The following is a 25,638-nucleotide window of genomic DNA, read 5'->3' on the forward strand; positions in this document are numbered from 1 at the left end:
GATGCACCACAGATATGTGAGGCTGGTCTGGAGCATCCCTCCAAGAACTGTGTGGCTCATTCTGAAGCAGGAAAGGAGCCATACGCTGGACAAGTCTGCGATATGTGTTGCTATCTGGGCATTGATGAGGCTGAAAGAGCCCTGTGCTGAAATATGTTGGGACTTTCTCCAGCTCCTAAGACATTTGAGGCTGAGGAGGATGCAGAGATGGCTTTATTGGATGTTGAAAAAAGAAACTTACCGGAACAGTTATTCCTGCATGTGTTTCTGTAATGTTTACTGTAATGTTATTGCATATTTATGCTGCCTAGTTACTTCTAAGAATAACAATTTTTTTTTTAAATATGCCACACAAACCCCCATGCCAAAGTGGAAATTGTCTCATGTAGTATCCTACCTACAGCATAATTGTACAACACAATTCTTAAAATGGTCAGTCATTCCAGAAGTTCTGTAGCTTAGTCTGCATAAAAGGCTGCTCCTAACAATAAGCAGCTAAAACAGTTAATGCAGTTATCACTGTATTAAGTGTTGCTCTGACACAGCACTTAAAACTAAAAATTATGAATAGCAGTGCTTATCAGGTTCTTAAATTGCTTAGTCTTCTTTTAGTCTTCAGACTATAAAGGTATTTCTTAGCTGCTGTACTGTGAAATAAGAACAAACAGTGAAAGCATTAGTTCATAGTTCTATCAGAATTATCATGAGAAGGACAGTTAGAATTCAATTAGAAGGTCTTGGTCCATAGATCTATTAGTTTAGATTAATCAACACGATCAACTTTCACTTAAAACAGTGGTCTTAAATTATTTGCATTAGACTAGTTTTCTTTATATATATATTTAGTTCAATCTCTTTGAGGAAACATAGGCTGTCTAAATTTTTCAGCAATGTGCCTTTTACCCAAATCGCTAATACATCTAAATCAGCTTACCATGTAATATAAATGTTTGCTCTTTTACAAGCAAGACTCTGTACCATGTACTGCCTTTCCCTTTTCTATAATTAGAAGAAACATTTGGAAATTTCAATAACATTTTCTCTGTATCTTTACAAGAAAGAAAATGACCTAAAAAGGGAAGAAAGGCAAGTCTAGGAAGGAGCAGAGCTAATCTAAACATCACCCACAACTTGCAATCAGGGACACCTCCTCCCTTCTCCAAGCAGATCCCTTCAGTGTTTGTGTTTTGTTTTTGTTATTCAAACTCTCTCTCTTCACTACAGATTTCCCTACTTGGAAATATTATCATTTGAGATCAGTGTACAGCAACAACAGATAAAGCTGTGCCAAGCTGCAAACCAGCCCATGGGATAAAAGTCTGTAATCAGTAAAGGACACGTATACTGCAGACACAGGCTACCCCAACGTGGAAGTATTAAGTTCATCTGTCATTTTAGTAGTGTTCACGTTGTTCAGGTAATTGTGTGCTGTCTCTACACCTAGTTGACACTTATCAAATAAGAAAATTGTGAGGAAAAATATGACTTTCCACTTGGAAAGCTGAATTTTGAACTGTCAAACTTCTTAACTACTGTCTTTACTAAAATTTCAGCCAACAATACTTTGCCCAAGTTTCCTGACAGTAACAAACAGTTCAAAACTCTTGCATTCACAAAAATACCAGGACTATTTTATGCCAGGAAGAGACAGTATAAGAAATTAGAGGGACTTCTGTAGCATAAGAAAACCATAAACATATCTTTCCTGACTGGTAAATCATCCACAGCAATAGGATTGGTATGAACACACAATCTCAGCATTAGAACTTCAGTAGGACCCTATGTAGAAAGTTAGATTTGTGATTCTGCAAAAGCTTAGTGCACAGCAAGTGAAAATGCCTTTAAATGTGTTTTACATGTCCATAAATATAATCAGAGCTCCAATCTCTGGACATTCAAACTTTTCCTTAGAATACTTTTACCTACAGCAATTAGGCAGAAACTGAAGGCATAACTGTTGGTTGATTTTAAGTTGGTACACAGCCTTGGTGAGTCCTCCTGCAAAACCTCTACCACCTGCACAAATTTTGGATAATAAACCAAACATAAAGGCTAATTTGCTGGAAATTACGTAAGGCCAGACCTAATTAGCAGAAATCCCACAAAGCAATTTATTTTTGCAGAGATTGCAATCTCTAGAGCCCCTTCTTGGATACTAATGCTGTGGAAAAATAAGCTGGGGTTTTTTTCCATGCAATTCTTCCCATTTTGCCAGTTAGAACACAGTCAGCTTTGGCAAAGACCTGGAATAGTAGCAGTGACAATAAATTGAAAGCTTTAAAATAAACTTGGCACTAAGCCTCACTGTGTTGCTAGTTTAATGTTCGATTTGAGGTCAATCAAGGCTTCCACTCAGTAAGTAGATACCATAGGGTAAGTATACTGCTAGATCCTAAACAGATGTGAAGGACACAAAGGCACGACGTTTATTTAATTACAATTCAGACAGACCACTGAGATGGTAGTTCGTTCCCATAGGAATGAACAATTAACAGTAGTTTCTGGGACAGTTAAAAGCAACTTGATTATTAGGGGTTTGGCCCCTTTATGCCAAAGCTTTTTGATGGGAACTGTAAGGCTTGCCAAGTTGGAATGAGGACTTAATATAAGGGAAAAAAAAGAAAATGGTCATGTTTAATTTGTGATTGTAAAAGATGACTGGATTACAGGGAAGGCTTTTAGGTTTCAGAATAGTGTTGAGGACTGCAGGGGAAGAGCACTGGCCAGGCAGTACTAAAATAAGAGGTCATTTTGGCAAAGGAAACTAGTTTATTGTTAATTCCTTAGGAGGCTTAGGGTGACACTTAAGTCCGAAGCCAATCTACATTTCTAGTTTTTATCTCAGTCTTGCAGGATCCATCAATAGACCCAGTTTTTCAGCCTTCACTGTTTGATCTCTCAACCTAACCCTAATCTGAACTAGGGGTTTTTTTTAAGGAAAAAGCAGGCAGTCAAGCTGGTTGCTTCCTGTCATCTTTAGCCTTCATCTAACACCCAATACTGACTGGCACAAAACACATTAAGGCAGATCCTGGAGAAGAAATTAAGTGAATTATTTTTAAAGATAGTATTTGACACAGCAGAGTCTAAAGAACAATTTTTTTATTGTTCCACATGGCTTACAGGTGTAAGATGAATGAGTACTCAGTACAAACTCAGGTCTGTCTGAAGGTGCAAGCTGATGGTTTCTCTTTACATTGAGGCTTAGACAACAGCCAGGAACTAAACTGTCAGTCAGATGTACTATTGGATCCCACAGTTTCTTAGCTGAGACTGTGACTGGAATGAACAGAAGCACATGATTTTACATAGACACAATATGCTGGGATTGTTTTAGGACTCCTTTCAAGCTTGAGCTTTAGGATAAAACCCCAAAGTCGTTACACTGTGTTTTGCCCATGATGCTAAAATGAAGGCATATGGTAAAGAGGTAGATATTTGAAAGACAATTATGAGATAGGTTATGGGTAACTTGACTGTAAGGTTGAGCAAAAGCAAAGATTAAAATGTAAGGCACTGTTCCACAAAGGCAGCAGCGCTACAGTGAAGCCTGGTGCTAGAAGAAATGCATGGAGGTGAGTAAGAATTTCAGTAGCTTTGGTTACATCTGGAAAAATGGTGGCATATCACTTACACAAGTTCAATGAGGATCAGTGAAAATTAGCTACAGCACTCTTAAAAATAAATTTGGCAACATATACACTTTGGCATGTAGTCACCCCTGAACACAGGAAACAAACAGCCATCTTCTAGGGCAGGATTTCTTTTGACTCATTGAAAGGCCTTCATCCTGTTCCCAGAACTTGACCTAAATAAAGTTACCCCTCCTGTTTCTGAAATGGGTGTATTCAAAGACCGCTCTATAAATGGTTGGATTGCATCCTCTTCCTCAGTCATTCTTTGTAAGTCCTGAATATTGTTACATGTAGGAGCTGCCAAATTTTCCCTTTCTGGCTGTAAACAGAACGGGTGCAGTTGGGAGCTATGGAATTTTTTAGAAAGCTTTCTAAATTCCCCCAGCATTTCACATTTCTGCTCTCACCACCACTGTCTGCCTGTCAGTGGGAAAAGACACAAACATCGTGAACACGGAAGGGTTATTTGCGGCTAGTCCTTGTTTGTAGCGCTGCACGTACGGCAGTTTTTAATGATGTGTTTTCTGCGCTAAATTAAGCCTGGGCTCTTGGGAGTAATTGCTCTGGCTTCCTTTAATGAAGCAATAATCCTTGTTAAAGTCAGTACGCATAACGCGTAGCCTTTTGCAACCTGCAAAGCTACTATTGAGCTGCAGAGAGAATTCTCCATCCCAGTCCCCGCTTTAGGAGGCGACCGGGGGTCGGTGTTCTTTTGACTCCCAGGCGGTACTTTCGGAGGGGAGTTCCTTCGGCTACGTGCGCTAGGGCAAAACCAACCGCACCAGAAAAAGCCCTTACTCAACGAGTTACTACCCGGACGCCACCGAGCCAAAGCACAGCCACAGCAGCGGTGACCGGGGCGGGGGCAGGGGCGGTGTCGGGTCCCCGGCGGAAGGGTGGGCCCGCTGCGAACCCACAGCGGCGGCTCCCCCAGCGGTGGCGGTCGCGGCCCGGTTCCCGGCCATGCTGTTCCGCTTCGGGGTGGTGCTGCCCGCCCGGGTGATGGAGGGCGGCGCGGAGCTGCTGGTGGCCGGGTCGCGGCCGGAGCTGGGCCAGTGGGACCCGCAGCGCGCCGTGCCCATGAGGTCGGCGCGGCCGAACGCCCCGCTACCCGCGCAGGAGCCCGCGCTGTGGCTGGCGGAGGTGGAGCTGCCGGACGAGGACGCTGCCAGCCCCTTCTGGTACAAGTTCCTGCGGCGGGAGGGCGGCCGCCTCCTCTGGGAAGGTAACGGAGGGGCCCCGCTGCGCCGCCCCCCGCACCCCCAGCACTGCCCGGGCCGCCAGGACGCGCCCGCCCGCCGGGTCGGCCCGGAGGGGGGAGCAGCGGAGCCGGCGCTTCTCCTTGAAGGAGGGCATTCCCTGCCCTCGGCTCCCGCAGCTCCGCCTTTCTCCTCCCGGGTCCGGGAGAGTGTCCCTGTCAGACTGGCCGCAGCTCGAGTTTGATCCTGCCGCTGCTCTTGTGCAGGGGTGCCCCGAACTGTGCTTGCAGGTAGAACTGCCCAGGCTGTCGTGACGTGACATGAGTTCTCACTAACAAAAACATTTTTTAACTATGTGATGGAGGAGAGTGAATGCAGAAGGAAGCAGCTCTTCTAGGTTGGTAAAAGCCCTTCGAAACAGTTTAATTCTTTTTTTTTACCCCCTTACTTTACACATCCATTGTCATGATGCTTTGTTTTGTTTTTTCTTTTCCCAGAAGTAAAGAACTTAGAATTTTCTACTTAGGCAGTAAGGTGTGGGCTGTTACTTTATTTTGCTAAGCTGAAATGTCATGGTGCCATTTTCAGGCTGGCAAATTTTACTGTTGGAATTTCTAAAAAAACAAACACAAAACAACAAGAAGTTCTATCACAGCTTTTCCTTTTGCAGTTTCAGTAGTATTTTCACCATGGCTTTCTCCTGTGCTGTGTTGTGAAATGTTGAATAACTGGTCAGTTTACATGTGCTGTTCTGAGAACGCTCATACAATTGTCTGCTGAGTCAAATAAAGCTCTAAATATACCTTTTGTTACTGAGGAATGGATCTGACCCTGTGAAAGGAAGACAGATGACTAGGTGATTTGTGAGGGTTTTTTTTAACTCATAGTTTTATAATCCGTATACCAAAATAACACATTGTAGAGCAGTTGCTCTACAACCATTTTAAGAATACATACCACACTTCTAAACTGCCATTCTGTCATGTAGACTAAAACATGCATGTTGTCATCACTGTTGCATTTGTTTTTTCTTCTTTATGCTAATAAAAGGCTGCATGTTAATGCTACATTCACACAAGGTTATGTCATGAAATACTATGTACATCATGCAGTAGTAATCATTTTATTTAGCAGCTAAAACAAATAGTGTATTTCGCCTCTTTTAACCATGTTTTTCTTTTGCAGAATTGCAGGAAAAGTGAATTTATGGAATAAACATCTTTACATCTATCCAAGGAAGCAGAATTGTGTCTCTTTTGAAAGTGCAAAGTTGTACATAGTATGCCAATGATATTGGTATATAAAGAGATCCTTGCTATATAGAATACAGAAATAATATCGAGTGTTCCAGACTATAGAGAATCAGCAATGTAAGGTTGATGGTTACTGTTTAGTTTGGAAGTAGTGATAGCTCAAGATATTGTCTGTTCCTGGAGGCACGTTCAGGAATACTACTTCTGTAGTCAGAGTAATAAACATACTCTGGTTTGTCAGATTTTCAGTTTTAGGTTTAACCTGTGTGGCATTTGGTCTTGTTATTGTAAATGCTCAGCAGTTAGCTCACTGCTTGGCTGGAATGATGGAAAGCAAATGGGCATATCATCCAAATGCAGAAGAGTTTTTTAATTAGGCATTCATATCAACAGCTTTTTTCGTAAGTTAGTATTTACGGAAAGAACTAAATTTGCTTAAACCTTGAAATTATTGTTCTTCGTTTATTACGTGCAGGGAGCCTAAGGATGATTTGCTATCTGATACTTAAGCAATCTTGCACTTTTTTTTACCTAATTTGTTTTAATGTGTTGGGGTTTTTTTTGACTGTATCAATAAAAGTTTTGGCTGTCACCTGCGTATTCTTGTAAAGATCACAATTTGAAAAGACAACTCTCATTTTTAAGAAAAGAATATTTTTTTTTTGTAATAAGCAAGTGCTGTGCCTTGTCTCTTTACTATCCTCTTTAGCATGTGTTTAGAATTAAAATGTGCTTTGGGAGACATTTAGCATTTACAGAACATCTGCAGTTTTGAAGACATGGTTATGGGAGATAGAGGAAGTGCAGAATGATACTTGCTCTAAGTTTATGAGTTGTGGCATTCATCTGTAACCACAGAAACTCCAGTCAAGTTATGGATGTCTCAGATGTTTACATATATTGGATGTTGAAATAATGTGCTGTATTTACTCCCAGTTTTTTATTACTACATACCTGTGAGAATTCCACTGGTAACACATAGTGTGTTCATAATACTACAGTACATGTTGTATCACATGTTTTGAGTATAAATTACAACCATTCCAATGCACTGGGGAAACTGAAAGATGAAGTGAGGGTATTTGTTTCTGTGGGCTAGAAGAGTCAAAGTAACAGGCCAGTGTTTTGTGGCTTCTGGGTTCTGCCAGGTGGTCTGGTAGGAAGTTTTCAGGCAAGGCTTGGTCTATGTGAGAATCTCTGGGTTGCTGCTTGTGTTGGGAGGGAACTATTTCCTCTCTCTAGGAGGAGGAGGTGGAAGAGGAAACTCAATTTGCTCCTGAAGGATCAGATGCTTACCTTTGCTGTCCCAGGGTAATGTTGCTGATCTGCAACCAGGACCTGTACTTGAAGCCATTGAGCATTTCTGGCTCAAATCACATGAGCTGTCTGAGGTTTCTTCAGGGTTGGTACTTGCTTAACTGTCTTGAAAGCTGAGGCCTGGTATTCAGGAGGATTTTTAACTTTGCTGTGGTATCTGTGGAAAACAGGTTGGTTATACTGAGCTTTAGAATCTGGCAATAGGTTTAGAAAAAAATAATAATATATACTTTGTTCTTCCCAGCTGCACCTGTGTCTGTCTGTGGACTTTTTTTCTGATGGATTTAAGGTCTCTCAGCTTGGAAAGTAAAAGCATTTTGTGCCTACTGTCAAAACTAAATAAATACAAGTTGAAACTTACACTTGAATTTTTTTTTTGAGTAAATCATTGAACACTTATCTGTGCCTTTATCCCCTTTACTCTCATCTAAATAAACTGTAGGTACTAATCAAGAAACATACTCCATAAAAGGACAGAGGAGTTACTAAGGGTATGCCCCAAACTGTATTTTGAGATGATGGAATACAGTGTATTGACACCTTATGTTTTGAAAAGGGTAAAAATATAAATAAAAAACATGAGCTTGTATTGTAAAATGTTGATCTGTTGCTGCCCAGGGAAGCTGAGGATGCCGCGTTCCTGGAAGTGCTCAAGGCCAGGTTGGATGGGACCCTGAGCATTCTATGATTTTTACCCAACTAGTTAGTTTGAAGTAGTTGGTGCTTGCTTGAAGTTTGACAGATACAATCTTGCTTGTTAAAGCTCAAGAGCACGGTCAGCCTACATTTTAGGAATTTGTTCAGGTGAGCAGGACCTTATTCCTTCCAAAAAACCCTCTTTTTCTAGTTTTGGAGAGAGGGGAGGAGAGAAAAGAGATGTCTTGTTCGCACATAGGTGCTGTTACTGTTCTTGGTGGCTTCTTGGAGGCCCAAACCAAATAATGCAATACAGTTTGATTCATAAAGAGTTATATTACTCAGCCTGTGGCTTGCTATGTTGGCTTTCCAGCATTTCCAGCTCATACTCCTGTGAGGTTGTTTGTTGCAGTTTAAGCCATATGTTGGACAACATACACTTGTGATAGTTCAGAAAGACCGGTACATGGGCTAAACAGGGACCTTCTCTTGGATATAGGGCAAAAAAGGAAGGCATACACCCAGTGAAAGCAAGGTTAAGTGATATGGGAAGAATTCAGAGATGCTGCTTGCCACTGCAGGGAGAAAATTGGTGCAGCCAAAGCTCAGCTGGAGATGAAGCTGGTCAGAAAGGTGGGAGGCAATAAAAAGTTTTTTCAAATACATTAATGACAATAGGCAGTATAGAAATATCATTGACCTGTTACAGGATGAGGATGGTCACCTCACAAACAGGGACAGAGACAAGGCAGAGGTGTTTAGTGCTTTCTTTGCCTCTGTCTTCAACATGATGAAGGACCAGGGGGGTCTCAGTGCCTGAGCTGGAGGATCATGACTGCAAGAACAATTGATCCTGAAAGTGTGTGGGATCTGCTGCTCCAGCTGGATCCCTGCAAATCTATGGGGCCTGATGGGATTGATCCCAGAATCCTCAAAGAGCTGGCTGATGTTATCGCAAAACCTCTAAATGATTTTTGAGCAGTCTTGGGAATCCAGATAACTGGAAGCCAGCGAATGTTGTCATGATTTTCAAGACGGGCAAGAAGGAGGACCCTGGAACTCCAAGCCTGTCAGTCTCACTTCAGTGCCTGGTAAAGTTATGGAGAAGATTATTCTGGGAAGTACTGAAAAACACACAAAAGACAACACAGTCATTGGTCGCAGCCAGCACAGCTTCATGAGAGGAAAGTCCTGCTTACCAAACCTGATTTCCTTCTATGACAAGGTAAACCATTTAGTTGATCAAGGGAAGCCAGTTGATGTAATCTTTTTGAATTTCAGTAAAGCCTTCAGTACTGTCTCTCACAGGGTCCTTCTGAACAAAATGTCCAGCACACAGCTGGATAAACACATCATGTGGTGGGTGAGCAGTTGGCTCACAGGTCAAGCACAGAGGGTAATAGTGAATGGAGTAACATCAGATTGGTGACCTGTCAGTAGTGGAGTTCCACAGGGCTCCATCTTAGGCCCTTGCTCTTCAACATTTTCATAAATGACTTGGAAACAGGACTAGAAGGGATACTAAGCAAGTATGGAGATGATACAAAACTGGGAGGAGCTGCTGACTCCCTCGAAGGCAGGGGGGCCCTGAAGAGAGACCCTGACAAACTAGAGGGCTGGGCAATCACCGACCATATGAAGTTCAACAAGGGAAAGTGCCGGATTCTGCACCTGGGATGGGACAACCCTGGATGTTCGTACAGACTGGGGAATGAGATACTGGAAAGCAGTGCCACAGAAAGGGACCTGGGGGTCCTGGTCTATGGCAAGTTGAATGAGTCAGCAGTACCCTGGCAGCCAGGAGGGCCAACTGTGTCCTGGGGGACATCAGGCAAAGCATCGCCAGCCAGTCGAGGGAGGGGATTGTCCTGCTCTGCTCTGCAGTGGTGTGGCCTCAGCTTGAATACTGTGGCAGTTTAGGGCACCACAATATAAGAAAGATATTCAGCTATTAGAGAGTGTCCAAAGGAGGGCAACAAAGATGATGAAGGGCCTTGAGGGGAACCCGTATGAGGAGTGGCTGAGGTCATTCGGTCGTCTGTTCAGCCTGGAGAAGAGGACACTGAGGGGAGGCCTCATTGAGTTCCCCTCATTCCCCTCATGAGGGGAAGAGGAGGGGTAGGCGCTGATCTCTTCTCTGTGGTGACCAGTGACAGGACCTCCTGAATGGCCTGAAGTTGTGTCAGGGGAGGTTCAGGTTAGATATTAGAGGAATACAACCACATAGAGGGTTGTTTTTCTGTAACTGAGATACATCTTTTTTTTCCCCCAAAGCTAATCTACAGATCCCCAAAATGGGGAGCAGTTCTATTATTAAAAAAATAAAAAGTCAACCAAACAAAAAAAACCCAAACCCTTAAGAATAACATTTCTTCGAACCTTTTAATGCAGATATTTCATGTAGTGTTGTTCCCACTGGGTGGTGCCATTTTCCCTGTGTATAGCCAGTGCCTGGCAGCTACTTGCACATTTCATCAGTATTTAGTGTAATTTGTGTTCCACTTTTGAAAATTATCTGGGATTTTACTTGTTTCTCCCATTGCAGTCTTGTTCTGAAGTAGGTGGTGACTATGAAGGGACACAAAGCACAACTGGATGTTGATAGTTGAATGCACATCATAGGCATTTTGTTCCTGCGAGGCTGTTGCTTTCTGGACAATGCTAGATGCCTTAACACCTTTCAGATATGAGGAAGCTTAATGAGTAAAAGTGGAGAACTTCGAAATCTACTACTCACTACCTCTGTAAGGAATGGAAAGAAACTTCTGTTTACCAAGTGCAATAGCTCCTGATGTTTTGTTCTTCAGCCCCCTCTAGACATATACTTAGCATGCATGATTGCAATTAAATGGTAGCGAGTTTCTCATTACTTTCTGTCTGTGTGTCAGCATTAACCAGCTTATACTGAGTAGACTACCAGAGATCAATACAATAACAGAGAGTTGCCCATGAAATTGCAACATCAGAAGAATAAAAATAGATATGTATACTTGCATTCCTCTGGATTTGGCAGGTATGTGTCTCTTCGTACACACAGAGATAATCAGCGTCCAGTTCTGACTGCTGTTAAAGCCTTATTAAAACATTTGTGGTTATAATGGCAAAGTTACAATAAATGCATTGTTTATGCAAATACTTTATTTACCATTTTCCCCATCACCAAGTGACAGCAGCACATAATAGAGGTCAAGAATTTATTGTCAGTGGCAAGAAGCACTGAAAAGTGACAATAACTGGGATAATACTTTGGTTAAGATATTGCCATGGTCACTATTTTGATGTGGCTTGTTTCCTACCTGTACTTCAGTTATCTCTTCTGGTATGGTAGAAAGTAGCAATCAGTATTAGAAAATACAATGCCATAGAGATTTTTCAAAGCAGTTAGAAAGACTCTATTACGTTATACATTTTGTTGCTTTCAACCGTTATTCTATCATCTGTATTTCCTTTAGTCTTATTTCCACTATCTGTCAGAGAAGAGCCTCTTCTTTACATGACGTGGATTTCCTGTTAGTTTCTTTTCTCTGACTTAATCTACATCATTAGACTGGGCATTTGGTTAAAAACTCTTAGTATGGTAGAAGCTTCCACTGAGAAACACCTGTACCTAAGCAGACCTAGAGAGAGAAATAAAGCATATATTTTTGAAAGTTGCCTTTGAAAATTCTTATTTTCTTATATCTAATTTGAAAAAGAAGAAAGCCTTGGTGATTAACAGCATGAAGTGCTGAAAAGGGCTTTCTTATAAACCGTTTAGTTCTAATAATGGCATAATTAAAAATTATAAAAAGAATTCTCTTAGGGGTATACTAATAGACTAAAAAATTTCAAATTCAGCCTGGATTTTAAGAGAATTAAAACTTATTTCACTGGTTATATATATCAGCTCTACCAAATGAGAAGTTGAAAGTTGATTTAAGTTTGGTAAAAAATAAACATACAGGGTATGATACAAATGGTTTTCTGGTTTCGAGGTATCTATTTGGCCTGGCAAATGCAAGGAAACACTTCTGGAAATCAAACCAATTGTGAAGGAGTTCCCGAATGAGGTGTGGCAAACTAACAATTTTGTCTTACATTAACACTAGGTATTTAAGTGTACAATATATAGAAGTATAAATATACAATAAATTCATCTCCTCTTTACTAAAAGGAAGTTTATTGGCAGCAGAAAAAGTAGCCTTGTAATCAGAGGAAGTATTTATTAAGCATACAAGTAGGGTTTGGTACATGCCACACCAAATTGGTGCTGTTTGTCAGGGCAACTACTCAGGGGCTTGGCTGAGACTTGAGGAAGGTGGGACTCCAGAGCCTGTGGCAGACTCAAACTGGCAAAATACTTGACCTCACTCAGTTCAATCAATAGCAATTCAGCCTTGGCAGGACTAAAACAGATCCTATTTCAAAACATCAGAGAGTGAATTTTGTTCAGACAGGCAGCAGGGAGACTTTTGTGACAGAATCTGGTGTAAAGGGTAAGTAAATTTGCATATTGTGAGTATACTGAAGTAAGTTCAGTTACAGTGATGTGTGATAACGACACATGCAGTAGCACATTCAGATAACTGAGAATTGTGTCCAAAATAGGGCTTGAGGCTTTTCTTCATTGTAGTGTTGGTATGAAAGGTAAGGAAACTAGCAAAAACTTAATCTTTTAAATGCTTTATTTTGGAGATTTTTTTTTTGTATGTTTCCTTTACTTTCTGTTGCTTTATTCCTCTTTTTAAAAAGGAATCTTTCATTCCTCTGTCCTTCTCTGTTTCTCTGTCCCCAGAGTGTTGATAGTGCTTATAATATTAAACTCTTCCAGGGGAATTTCTAGACATGAACTTAAGATATTTGTTTACCTTGTTAAAGGACCTCATTTAATATAGCAAATGGAATTACTTAAAATATTTCGGCGTAGGTAAAATTTTGAATTTGCATGTAAACTGTGCTGGTTCATGCAAAATTTATGACAAAGATTATAGGAGTTAGTCTTTGCTCTTACTGATTTGTGAGTAGGTGATCTGAAAATTGCCTGGGTGTTTGCGTTTGGGTTGGTTAGTTGCCATTGAAGCTAACGTGTGTATCTAAGTAGCCCTGTAGTTTTTTCAAAGGTAGCAGTGAACTGAGAAACGCACCTTGCTGGAGTTTAGAGGTTTGGAAGTCTTATACCTGTGTTTTAGGGTCTGGCTAAGGTAGGGATGAGATACACAGCACCTTTATGTCTGCTGTTGTGCCTTGGAGTTCCTAGGTACCTTCTCTTACACTGCAGAGAACAGAAAAAAGACCGTACTCCAGCAAGGTGTGCAAAAAGCTGGTAGCTGGAAGAGAGCGGCTGAGCAATGCCTTTGCTGCAAAGAGCTCTGCAGAGGCAGTTGGAGAGGCAATCTTATGATATTCATTCATTCATGTGGTTTTTTGTTCACCACTCTTAGTAGTGATGAGAAATTTCATTGACCCAGATTTTGCTTTGTATCTTTTAAGATCAAGCTGGTAATTTCTCTACACTGACTATTTTGTGCAATCTGTGTGGAGTTCTCTTCTATGTCAAGAAGAGTCTGTGCTGTTGGCAGACTGTTAGATTATACTTTTTTCATCTCTGCAGTAGAGCTGTAATAGAATAGTAACTGCAGAGCTGTAATAGAATAGTAATGGCAGGTTTTCCTTTGCATTCTGTTGTTGTTCATCATTAGATCAAGTTTCAGAACATCCTCTTCCAGTCTCTGCTTACCTTCTTCCAGTCCTATATTTGTAGACATCTTGTATTACTGTATCTTCATCTGTTTTTCACAGAATCAATGAGGTTGGAAGGGACCACGAGTCACCTGCTCCAACATCCTGCGCAAGCAGGCTCAAAATCAAAGTTTTCCTTTGTTTTGTTCTGGTCTTTGTCTTTTGCTAGTGCCATTTATCAGTTATATGGACATCTTTGGTTTTATTCTTTTGTTTATTTGTTTGTACAGCCACTTCTTATGCCACTTGGATCATCCTTCATATGCATTAAACAAGGAGCCATACCTGCAATCATGCAGATTTTGAAAGAGCCCTCTGTGAGACTTGTGCTCCAGGTGGGGCTACTTGGTTGTTTTGCTCTCCATCAGTTCCCTGCATCAGTGGATTCTGCTGCACAAGCATTTGCAGTAGAGAGCAACAAGTGGGTTGCAAAAGCAGTGCAAAACTTTATAATTTAATGCCTAGAAACTTGTTATGTTTCTCTTTCAGATAAGCATTTTCACTGTGAAGAATCAGAAAGATGGATTTTAAATAAAAAAAATATGGACCTTTTTGAAGGAAAAAAAGTGCTATCCTATCAGTTAAACTAGAACATGTTCTTTTAATAAACTCTTCCAAAATTATTTTGTTCTTTAATTAGGAAAGCCAACATGATCAATTAACAGGAGGATCACTACTGTTCATATATTTGACTTACCCTTTTTTATGGTTGAATTTTATGTGTTTTCAAATGATTGTGTATTTGCCTCCCAACAATAAATAATTAAACCTATGTTTTGCTACTTAGAACAATATAAATAAAAAAAAGATAAATAAAAATACTGATATAGAAATGGGTTTAGCTGTAAGAACATATATTTGCTGTTAGGTAGGTCCTTCACTCAAAGGCCATTTGTGCTCTCTTTTTTGCGAAGACAAGCAGGTGAATGGAAAACATTTGATTTTCTTTGCTTTACTCTTGGCTATAGGAACTGAAAAGTTGAAATGCTGTTAAAATTCCCCCAAATCTTTTAGGCTGCACAATGTTTTCTTAACTATAAAAAAAAATAAATCACCCAAATGATTGTTTATTTCCTATTAAAAGTACCTGGAAGCCTACCCAGTGGTCTAGTGTTACGTGCTGTGAGCAACGTGTGTGTTCTGAGACTAGAGTTCTTGTCTTGCAAACACTGATGAGGAGACACACAGGTGCTGTGCCTGACCAGAGTGTTTAAATGGGAATCGTGATGAATTCCCACTGTGGAGACTGGTGGAATCATGGTGGATTTATTCAAAGTATGTTCAAGTCTTTGTACAAAGTTTGGGTAAGCTTGGGGAAACTAGTTAGGGGGACAGATGTATTTACCTATGCACCAAAAAGGTGCTGGTAAAGATGTGACGTACATTTGGGGTCCAGGGAGCATATTGGATTGTAGCAAATTGTACCCTGGGCCTTCTCTGTTTGTGCTGTGCCAGCCACTGATGTAGGAGCCTTCTGACAGATGTGGTTGCCCAGCACACTCAGGATAGCCTTTGCAGCTTGTAGGTGGGGTCTTTCCCATCTTCAGGTACAGAAACTAAACTTCAGCACTAGGCCTTCAGTTTTGGTAACTTTATGAAAAACTTTGTGTATTTGAGAAATGAGCAATGAAGCTTAGTGAATTTTCTGTCAGAAAGGGCTGCTGTGTCTGACTTCTTAGAGAAGTCACTTAGAAAATCCAGAGAAAATTTCAGATAAAGCAGATAATGGGACCTGTGGGGTAGGACGAACTTTAACCTTAAGTGGATTAAGAAGTTGGTGTGTGTATGACCAGCTCCAGTCACAACCAGGCATGTTCAGACTGCATACAGGCACTTCTGTCTGCACTGGCCACTGTCTTTTCTTTCTGGTGCCTGAGCAGAAGGTAAGAAATTAGAAAGGGCAGCAACACCTTTCTGATGCACTGAGTCAGATTGTGCTGACCTTAGTCCTACTACCTTCATCACACACGCAGTTTCCTCCCAAGCTAACCAACCACACCAGCAGCCCTGGAGTAGAGAGCAAGAGAAGAAGTGATGGTCTTTGATCTGTGATGCTGTTTGTTGCTGCCTGGAGCTAACACCCTCTGCCCAACTTGCTGTCCTAGGCTTGAGAAAGTCCTCACGTTCCAGGAATTCACATTCAGAATAGACTTTGCATGACCTACTGGGTTGAGGGAGGGGAGAATAAATGTCTAGATATTTATCCTGCCTCTGAAAGCTGTTTTGTTCTTGGCATGAGCTCTTATAGTGCCTGCGAGAAGTCTTGGGCTGGCTCTTCTAAGCCTGAGTCTGATGGAAACATTTATGTGACAGAGTACCACAAAGGTCCTGTAAGGACTCTGCTCCATCAGCAGAGGTAAGGGGGCTAAGATGAGATTAAAGAATGTTTTTCGTGGACGTACCTCTCAACATGAGGTGATGGCACCTTGCTTCAGGCAGAGGAAACTCATGAGAAGATATTTAAGAAAGCAGGAGTGGAAACGGAAGAACTGAGAGTTATCCTGCTAACCATTTCTGCTTATTGCCCCATCTGTGCCTGTTTTCCTAGCTGTATACATTCTGCAAATATAAAACAGAACATTTAAGTGATGCTTATTGTTTTCTGTTTAAAACACAGCTTATGATCAATTACCTTGAACAAGAACTGACTTAATTGGCTGACTTTTATTTTTGTATTAAATGACTCTGGAAGATAAAAGTTGAGAGAATTCAATCTTCAGTCTTTTATAGCAGCTCTAAATTATTGATGAGTTCTGCAATAATCTTCAAAACTTGTCACCTGGCTCTACTTCTGGAACTGTTTCCCTGCATTGTTGTTTTATGGAATCCAAAATATCATGGTCTTCCTGTGACAAATTGTGCTAGCAGAAGCACAATGTGAGCTAATACAACAATGTGGGTTTTTTTTGAAACTTATTTGTTAAATGCATCTTGTGAAGCAAACTGTGGTGAGAAGCGCTTGTGTAATCATGTGGGTATTACCTGGGTAGTGAGATCCTCATCTTTTGTGCTTATTGCCTATTTTCATAACTCTTTTAAGAAATATAGTGATTTCAGCTCCCTGAATGCAGTCTGCTGTGGTCATACTGTTCCCTAAATTGGTCTTTCTTGAAGATGGTAGCACTCTCTCCTTCCTGTCTGAAATAATATCACATATGAATATATGTTGAATATGTGTTCATATACGTTCTGTTGCACAGACATCTTATTTCAGTAAGAAGGTTGTTAATTCATAGATCAGTATATAATGTCAGGAGTAGTAAAGAGCTAGGCAATTCTCATGAAATATGCTATAAATGCAATTGTTACTGTTTACCTGATTATTAAAGGCAAAATAGAAACATACCTTTTGAGATTTCTGTTTGACTGTAGGCCACAGTGGGAAGGTGAGATTGAGTGGTGCAGTGATAAATGATGATTACAGAAGAAAGCTTTTCAGAATGAGGTTTGACAAAACCTCTTTGAGGGAACAAATAAAACAAATGTCTCATGGCAATTTACTCTTGTCCTTACTTCCATAGGTGCCTGTAGGCTTTGTAAGGGAATTAATAATGATGAAGGTGTTAAGGTTACCAAGCAAGGAGGTTATTACCATTTAAGAAAGCAGATCACAGAGAAGAAAGGCAAAAAAAGAAACAAGAATTAAAGCTGGAGAAGGAGGAGAAGTAGGATGGACAGCAAAACTGGCAGACTGCAGTAGAAAGCACGTGGTGGTACAATTGAGATCATGAAGACAAGAGTGAGGGTTTATTGCCTGGAGGACTGACTAGCAGCTTGAGGAAAGGAATAATTAAGCAGGAGGGAGAGACCATAGATTGTGCTTGCAAAAATTCACGCAGAAACCCTGGTGCAAGAGGAGCAACGGCAGTGAGCAATGGAAGGGGAAGTATGTGAGGGAGCCAGAGTGGGTACACGGGCATTCATGTACAAGGAAAAACAGAGCTGGGAGTAGCATAAAAGCCAGAGATCAAAAGTGGGTCAGCCAGAGTCAAAACTTAGGGTGCAGTGAGGTCTGGCGGCTCCCAGTGGACTAGGATTGGCAGCCAGGGACACCAGGGCAACCCCAGCCCTGAGCATTGGGCACCTCCCTTGGGACAGGGCTGAGGGTGGGACAGGACATGGGCCTGTGGGCAGGTGGGGGTCAGGATCAGACACAGCTTTGTGATGCGGGGAAGGGCCACGGTGATGTGCATCTCTGCAGACAGTTGTCAGAAAGTAAAATGGGGAAGGCAAGATGTGGTTGTATTTTCTCGAATACATGAAGTCAGTTAAATGTCATAAACATCCATAGATTTTGTTACACTGTGGTATTTGTTCATATATACTGCTGTCTTTACGTATTGTTTAAAAGTGGTAAGAATATGCAAATAATTAGAAATGTGAGATAAAAATATAGTGGTAATATTTTAGCTTCTGTAGCTAGGTAATGATCTTCCTCACCTTATTTATCAAAAGCTGTGTGATGCAAAATGGTTCAGCTTTCTGCCTAGGATTTTATTTTTCTTTTTGGTAAATAATAATGTTTCACAATTATGATAAAACGTGCATATCATCTGGAAAAAAGAAGATGGTTTGAGCTTTAGTATTAAATATTAGTCTTACTCTCTGATCAATGCATTAATACATCTCCCCAAATGCTCTTGCTCTAGCAAATTTCCCTAAATGTGATGTTTGGAAACTGGTTGTGCATTTACGTGCAATGTGAAATTGAAGATATTCCTGTGGGCATAATTTTACTCAGAAATGTTTTAACATCATTAATAATGTATATGTGTAACAGACTTAAGCAAGCCATAGACTAGGTCACTTCTGATCTGCACAATAATTATTCCTACGTGCAATTAGTATTACAGTAAGTATGTAAGAATGGGGCAGGAGAATATACATATACTATATTTTTGGAGGCTAGATAACCTTTTGATTGATGACACAACCCAGTTCAATTCAAGTTGCTTACTCTGGCGTGGTGTTAAAAATTGGTTTTCTGACTAAAGCTCGCACTATTTCTGTAAGAGAAGAGGAAGGGGTAATGAATATTAGTGGAAAACTATAAGAAAAAATTCTTATTTTAAACAAGGCTGTTTTAGGTAATTGTGATCATTCACCCTTGCAGATGTGACCATCTCTCTAAGGGTCACTTTAGGCAACTTTTAGTGTGTATGAACAGACTCTGAAAGTGAGATTTGCATCTGAAGACAACAGATTGTTTGTCAGTCAGCAAACATAAAAGTCAGGTAGGTTTTAATGAGCTCCTAGACTAAGCATCCGTATGTATCTGGTCTGTGACAGGACTCTGAAGAGTCTTTGCTGGCCAGGCAGATGTGAATGAGGTAGAGGGGCCACCCTTCTCTACTCCCTGAAACAAATCTTCATCACTAGGTTGCTGTCTGCCACCTTCTTTGGGATTTGATGCCTTTCCGCGTTGATGTTTTTCCTCTAGAATCCTTAAGCTGGTAACAAGTCTCATGTCACCAGTCCTACTTCTGTTTCTGGTTTCACCTTTCTGACCTTGCACAGTCATCCTCTGAGCTTTCCCTGAGGTCTTTCCCATATCTTTGCCACTCTGTAGAAGTCAGCCTAAGGCAAGGTGAGACTGCTGTGGCATGTCAGAGCTAGACCTTGGGCCACAGCAAGATGGACCCCCCAGAGGGAGGTCACACAGTAAGAACATTAAATGCTGAGGTCACATATTAGCAAACATCAAATGAGGAACTTAAATTAAATTAATTATTCCTGAAATTTGAAGTCTTTGGGAGTCTTATGCACCTTTAAAGGGGTTTTTTGTTTTAATAATTTGCAAAAAACTTGTTTTAATGCTGAACATTTGCTTTGTGGCAGTGCTTCTGTTACCACTATTTCGGGTGTTAATAATATGTTATGAGAAATGCAGTTTGAAGAGGCAGCAAACGTGACTCCTGGCCTTAAATGCTCAGTTCAAACCTCCCAGCAAATCTTTTGGAAGATTATCCAGATACACAGTCTGCAATTGTCCTTTCTTCTATTTTAGGTAATGGGCCCCATCATGATCGAAGTTGTGTTTACAACCAGAGCAATATAGTAGATGGAGTTTACTGCCTCCCAATAGCACACTGGATTGAAGTCTCTGGACATACTGATGAGATGAAACATACAACTGACTTCTATTTTAATATTGCAGGACATCAAGCTATCCATTACTCCAGGTAAAAGAAAAGTGCAGTTTGGCTGGTGTCAAATATTCAAACAGAAAATCTGAACTGGCATGTCAGAAAACTGCATTTGAAGTAATGAATATTTGTTTGTGTGTAAGTGTCAGTAAAATTTGAGAAAGATTCAGCACCTCTTTGCAATTAAATGTCACTTTTGTTAATAAAAGGGAGAGATCCTGAGTTCAAGGATACCTGCACCCTGTACAGGTGTGTTGTGTCATATCTGAAAACATTTTGTGGTAATTTATGGATAGTAATTTTCAAAAGCTTGTCTATATACACATGTAAAATTGCATGTATGTTATGTGTTTTGTTTGGGATTATTTTAGTGAAGAACATCTGGGAAACAAAAAGAATAAATTCCAGCACCAGGAATTTAGTTGTGCCAGCAACTGCAGTTAGTGACAGCCACTGTAGATGACTTCTGCTTCTTGGCATGTATTTAACAAAATACTAAAATTTAGACACGTCTTAAAATGTTTGTACTTCCATAGTGTTCACCCGAGTCCACTGTCCCTGCGGTGAAGCATCCTGGCTTGAATTAGGAGATGTAAAGCTCAAAGAGGGCATTCACCCTTTAGGACTGCAGATGAAGCACAAGCTGTATTTAGAGCAGCAGCCTTAGCACTGGTGATTAACAGAGTACTGAGGAATTTTGGAGCCTTTTAACCTCTTTCCCCATCTCCACTCAATGGATCTGGCAGCAAGTTTGTGGATTGATAATGGTTCTATAAATGCTGGCCACCTTGTTACATTGCATACAGCTGGTACTGGTTACAGAGCAGTTAGTGATCGCAAAGGGATATGTATTTTTTTAAGAAATCAAACCACCTCATATGTTCATTAGGTCTTAGCATTACTTTGTGTGAATTTCTCCAGATCTTGTCTTCTCTTTGAACTCTTTGTCTCCACAATCTCATAGGGTAGGAAGTAGAATTGTCTTTTTCTGATTAGAATTGAAGTGTGTGAGGGAAAGACTTATTTCTCTTGTATCTTATGGAATATCATGGATTCACAAACACTGTCATGCATATGTAGGTATTTGTGTGACTTGTTACTTTTTCCATGAGACCCCCTCACGTGACAGACTAAAGTGTTATCTAGATCTTGAGCATCTGTTTCCAACATCCTATCAGAGAAAAATCATGTTTATTCCAAAGCACAGACTTGTCAATCCCAAATAATCTTTGTTTGGCAGAGAATTTTTTTGAGAAAGAACAACTGTCAGAAAGTGAATATCTAAGTCCCAAAGGCTAACTTATCTTTCCTTCCAGAGGCAGCAGTGATCCATTTGTTGCTGCTTTATCTGAATGACTGTGTATTTCAAAAATTAGGTAAAAAGCTGCAAATTCTGCTAAAGAATATTTGAAGAAAATTTTCTGAGCTGTTTAGTCTTCTCCAGATGAGAAGCTCCTCCTCCATTCCCCTCTCATATACACATACCTTCATTGAAAAGCAACTTTGTATGTGCATCTTAGTAATTCTTATCTGATTTCTTTGAGCTGTGTTAAGTTAGCATACCCTGTAACAGTCTTGTTGCATAAATACTTTTAATACTTTGAAGATATGCAGCCTTAAATGTCTTTTTAAATTATTAACAATTGGGGGCAGATTCACAATTCTGCTCTTATAATAAAGCAGTCAAAAAATACTGAGTAATTTATATTTGGCATAGCAGCTGAAGTGAGCTGATGAAAATGCCTTTATTTTGTAATAGATTTATATGAAGATCAATGTAATAAAAAAAAAAGAAAAAAATCATCGACATACCACCTCTCCCCCTCCCCCTCCCCCAAGCAACCAAAAACCCAAACAGAAGCAAAAAGCCAGTCCCTGTGCCTGTAAAAGTTAAAAGCTTAGAGGCTTCACTGTAGTGGAGGCTGTGGTACTGCGAGGAGCTTTATGACCAACAATTCTGAGTCCTGTCACCAGTTGTAGGATTTTTACAGAATGGTAGAGGCTGGAAAGAAGTGATTTATCAAAGAAAACTTTTGATGTGAGCCCTGCCTCTACCTTGCTCCACTTAATAGGATTACCATGTGTGAATTAGCTGGAGAGAAAAGTTTTTCTCTGTCAAAGAGGCCTCTCACCTGAGCCCTGGGACTGATTTTACTTCTCCTCTGCTTGATCACAGCAATTAGAAACAGTTGCTCTGAGTTTTGCTGCCACCTTGCTGCTTCATAAAACATGAGCTTCTACTTTAAAGGGGCTGCAACAGGATGAGAAGAGTGTGCTGACTAGTGCCAAAAATAATTTTGAATCATGCTGAGGCTGTCGACAGTGCTTTGAGGAATCAGATTTTTCTTATTTGATACAGATATATCGCTCATAAGTCAGTGAATTTATGTTTGAGCTTATATTTAGAGAACTCACTTTGTTTTGGTCAGGTAGGAGAGCATATGGTGTGGCTTTTAAGCATAGTAAGAGATGAATTAATTTTTTGTAAGTGTGAAATGGAGTTTTCCTACAGCTTAAGAGTCATGACTGACACCTCCATGGTGTTAGTATTCACTTATTTTGGACATTTAATGACACATATAACCAAAACTAGATTCAGAAAAAAAAAATAGCATTCAGTTTTTCTTTTGTGTTAGATATTACTGCAATAAGGTGCCTTCAAATTGCAGGAGAGTTCACTTAGGACACAGTAGTTTTCCAAAGTAAATTAGAGTTATTGTAATCTTTTCTGGGAGAAGATAACTTCAGAAAACTTGTAAATCTGGGGCATGTTGTCTCTATTTCAGTTCCATCTGTGAAAGGTGGAAATTCCTAATTCGTAGATGTTATATACCTTATTATTAATATAAAAGCCTCTGCAATTCTCAGAAGAAAGGAATTGCATAAGAACAAGAGAGGGAGTGACAACTGAAATTACAGAATACTTCAATAATATGTTGGAGACGATGCTTGATGGCAGAATTAGGTGCTATGGAAATGAATATCTCCAGTAGTAAAAGCCTTATACTTACAGTTTTCTATTTTCAGATTAATTTTAGGTATGTGCTTTTTGTGAGTCATATTTCTCAAATCTGAGGAAGAAAAATAATTTTTACATGCTTTGCATGTAAAATGCAGCTAACCTGGATTCTATAAGTGAATTCCTCAGACAACAATGATAGCTAACCTGTAACTGAAGCATTGTATGGCTGCTAAACGTTTTAGAGGAAAATACACAATCTGTAACAGGGGAGTCACTGCATGAGTAGCCATGGGTCCTGACAACAACTTTTGGAGGTACATTTTTTATAGTAGTTTTTTTTGCATTTAAATATTAAGGCTACCAAACACTAATATTTAATGTTTATGGAGTTATTTGGTTCCTGTAAGTGGATATAATCCAAGAAATCACGAAGCTGGCAAGTGTGTTGCTATCATTGTTTGTGTCCCTAATTTTTTTCCCCTAAGACAAAACAAAGCTAAAGATAGAAGAAAATTGACTCTCATGCCTGGAAATACTGTTTTTGTTTCTTGATGGTTGCAAATGAAACTTAATTTATGATGTAGTCTTTACAAATGCTTTGCGGCTTGTGGGTAAGATGTTTCCTTCAACACTGCTGCAGTAATAGTAATGGAGGTTATAACCTGAGCTAAGTGTTAAGTGGGAATGGTCAGGAGCATCACATTAAATGTGTGTTCCTGATTTGTGCTAAGTGTTAATGTATATAGGTGAGTGAATGAAGAATGATCCAGGGCAAAATGCAGATGCTTCTTATTTGCCTTTTGAAGGCACTAGAGCAGTATTCTGCTGATAGAGCACAGAGCATCTTTAATTGGGGTGGAAGACAAGAATCTGGCTGAGTATATTTGGTTCAGTATGAAATCAGAATTACCTTTGAATTGTGCAACTGAAAAAGAATATAAGCAACAGTGCTTTTATTTGTTTTTACTCTTTAATTTTTCTTCTTACTGGTTTTAATTCATTCACAAAATAAAATATCCTTCTGTTTTAAATGTAATTTTGAAGTATTTTTTTTAATTACCGAATTATAAAAAAAGGCTTTAAAGAGTAAGCTGTCACAAAAAACCCTGGAGTGCTGTGACCTATGCTACTGTAACAGAAAGCTGCACTGATATTTTATGCCTACATTATGAATTAAGAGAAGAGGTGATGATGTCTACAAAGATTACCGTAATTAACATTAAAAGAGGAGAGTTAGCTATCCCCTGTGCCTAAAGAATGCTTGTGATATTAGAGAAAAGACTAAGAAATAATGAGCTCTGGAACAAAAGTTGTCGATTTTATTCTGGTAAAATAGTCCTGATCAAAAAGACTTAACATCAATAGGAGTTCAGCCTTTGATTTCAGTACTTGGGGCTCTAACTGTAAAGTTATCTGACCGTATTATACACTAAATAATGAAAATATTCCAAGGCACATTTTGTGATATGTTTATCCCATGAACTAGGATATCTGACTACTCTTTGAATATTTTTTTATTATACTGAGATATAGTCTGAAACTAGTCTAAATTAGAGCCATTTTTTACTTACCAATGGGAAACACCTTTTATAGAACAGCTTAACGGGTAATTCTATTTTTTGTTTCTTGTATATCTTCACTTTTTTTCTACATCACCCTCAACTATAGCTGTGAAATGCTTTTACTAGTCTCTGCTTTGAAGAAAATGGGTTTCAAATTAGTGTAAGAAGTGACATTTAAGCAATTTTTTATTTAAGTTCTTGAAAATTAAGAGGGAGTGTGAAGAAATAGGAGCAAGAATGAGAAGACAAATTATATGGCTAGAATTTGATCAGTTTTTAAAGTCCTTATTTATTTCCATTAATTTAATTTGGGTGATCTCTGTATTGGGTAACAAATGCATTTTTCTTCCACATTTGTTGCTCATGCAAACAAGAAGCTTCTCCTTTCATGAAATCCCCACACTTTACCCTTCATAACAGTGGCTAAAAACTTGAAAACTGATTCGATTTTGCATGGTCAGGATGGCACCTGACTTGGGATAGCCTAAACCAGGCTGTTGGCAATTTATATACAAGTCTCAATCCTGTGAACAGAAATAGAGTTAGGGCATACCAGCAGTGCAGTCACAAGCCATGATGCCTGTCAAATACTGTGGATGAACTAGATTGCAGAAACTCACTTTTCAGTAATTTAGTTTTTCTGAGTATTAGTAAATAGCTGTTGCCTGCGCAGCTCTGATTCTCTTGCTGTGACCTACCACTTGAGCAGTCAAAAGGAGCTTGAAATGGGAAATCCTGGATGTTTCTTAATAATTTCTAATTGTGTTTCTTGCAAGTGCCATATTAGCAAGCAAAAGTTGGCTTTAGAATGGGTGACGTAAATTTTGCCAGAAGAAAAAGATCTCAGAGCTCTTAGATTAAAGATTTTTGTATGACTTTCATCAGTGTGTGAATTCCCCGTATTACTTTCACCTACAGTGACCAGCCTATTAAACCTGATGAATGGCTATTAGCCAGCAGGCTGCCAGGATTGTTGTCTACTGCAGTGGCTGAGGGATACAAAATATTGTCTAGACTTTCAGATGACGCTATTGAAGTAATGTCTAATGAACAGTACATTACCTATGTGAATAGGATAGAATTGTGGGAGGGAATGACTTTGGCAGCAAACAGGTCTGAAGACTAGCAAACTTGTGAACTATTAGTATTTTTATGTCAGTGATTTTTCAAATGGCAGGCATCATTAGTATTAATCTTTCCTGAGTGTTTA

At 39.7% G+C, this 25,638-nt stretch overlaps 1 protein-coding gene across 3 annotated transcripts in view; it reads left to right on the plus strand.

Annotated features, from left to right (window-relative positions):
• The first annotated feature begins 4,558 nt into the window (after positions 1 to 4,558).
• The window catches only part of EPM2A (EPM2A, laforin glucan phosphatase), a 40,594-nt gene continuing 19,514 nt past the window's right edge, over positions 4,559 to 25,638 (plus strand). The window contains exons 1-2 of one of the 3 annotated variants that reach the window (XM_027634296.1): positions 4,559 to 4,860; positions 19,766 to 19,940. In XM_027634296.1, the coding sequence (XP_027490097.1) occupies positions 4,599 to 4,860; positions 19,766 to 19,940 (437 nt within the window). In that variant the 5' untranslated portion in view covers positions 4,559 to 4,598. Of the gene's footprint in view, positions 4,861 to 4,965; positions 5,232 to 12,733; positions 16,115 to 19,765; positions 19,941 to 25,638 lie in introns of those variants that run through there. The other 2 variants (XM_027634297.1, XM_027634298.1) reach the window with 2 other exon arrangements.

This window comes from Corapipo altera, unplaced genomic scaffold (assembly GCF_003945725.1).
Source record: "Corapipo altera isolate COAL_440 unplaced genomic scaffold, ASM394572v1 2b, whole genome shotgun sequence".
Taxonomy (NCBI): Eukaryota; Metazoa; Chordata; class Aves; order Passeriformes; family Pipridae; genus Corapipo; species Corapipo altera.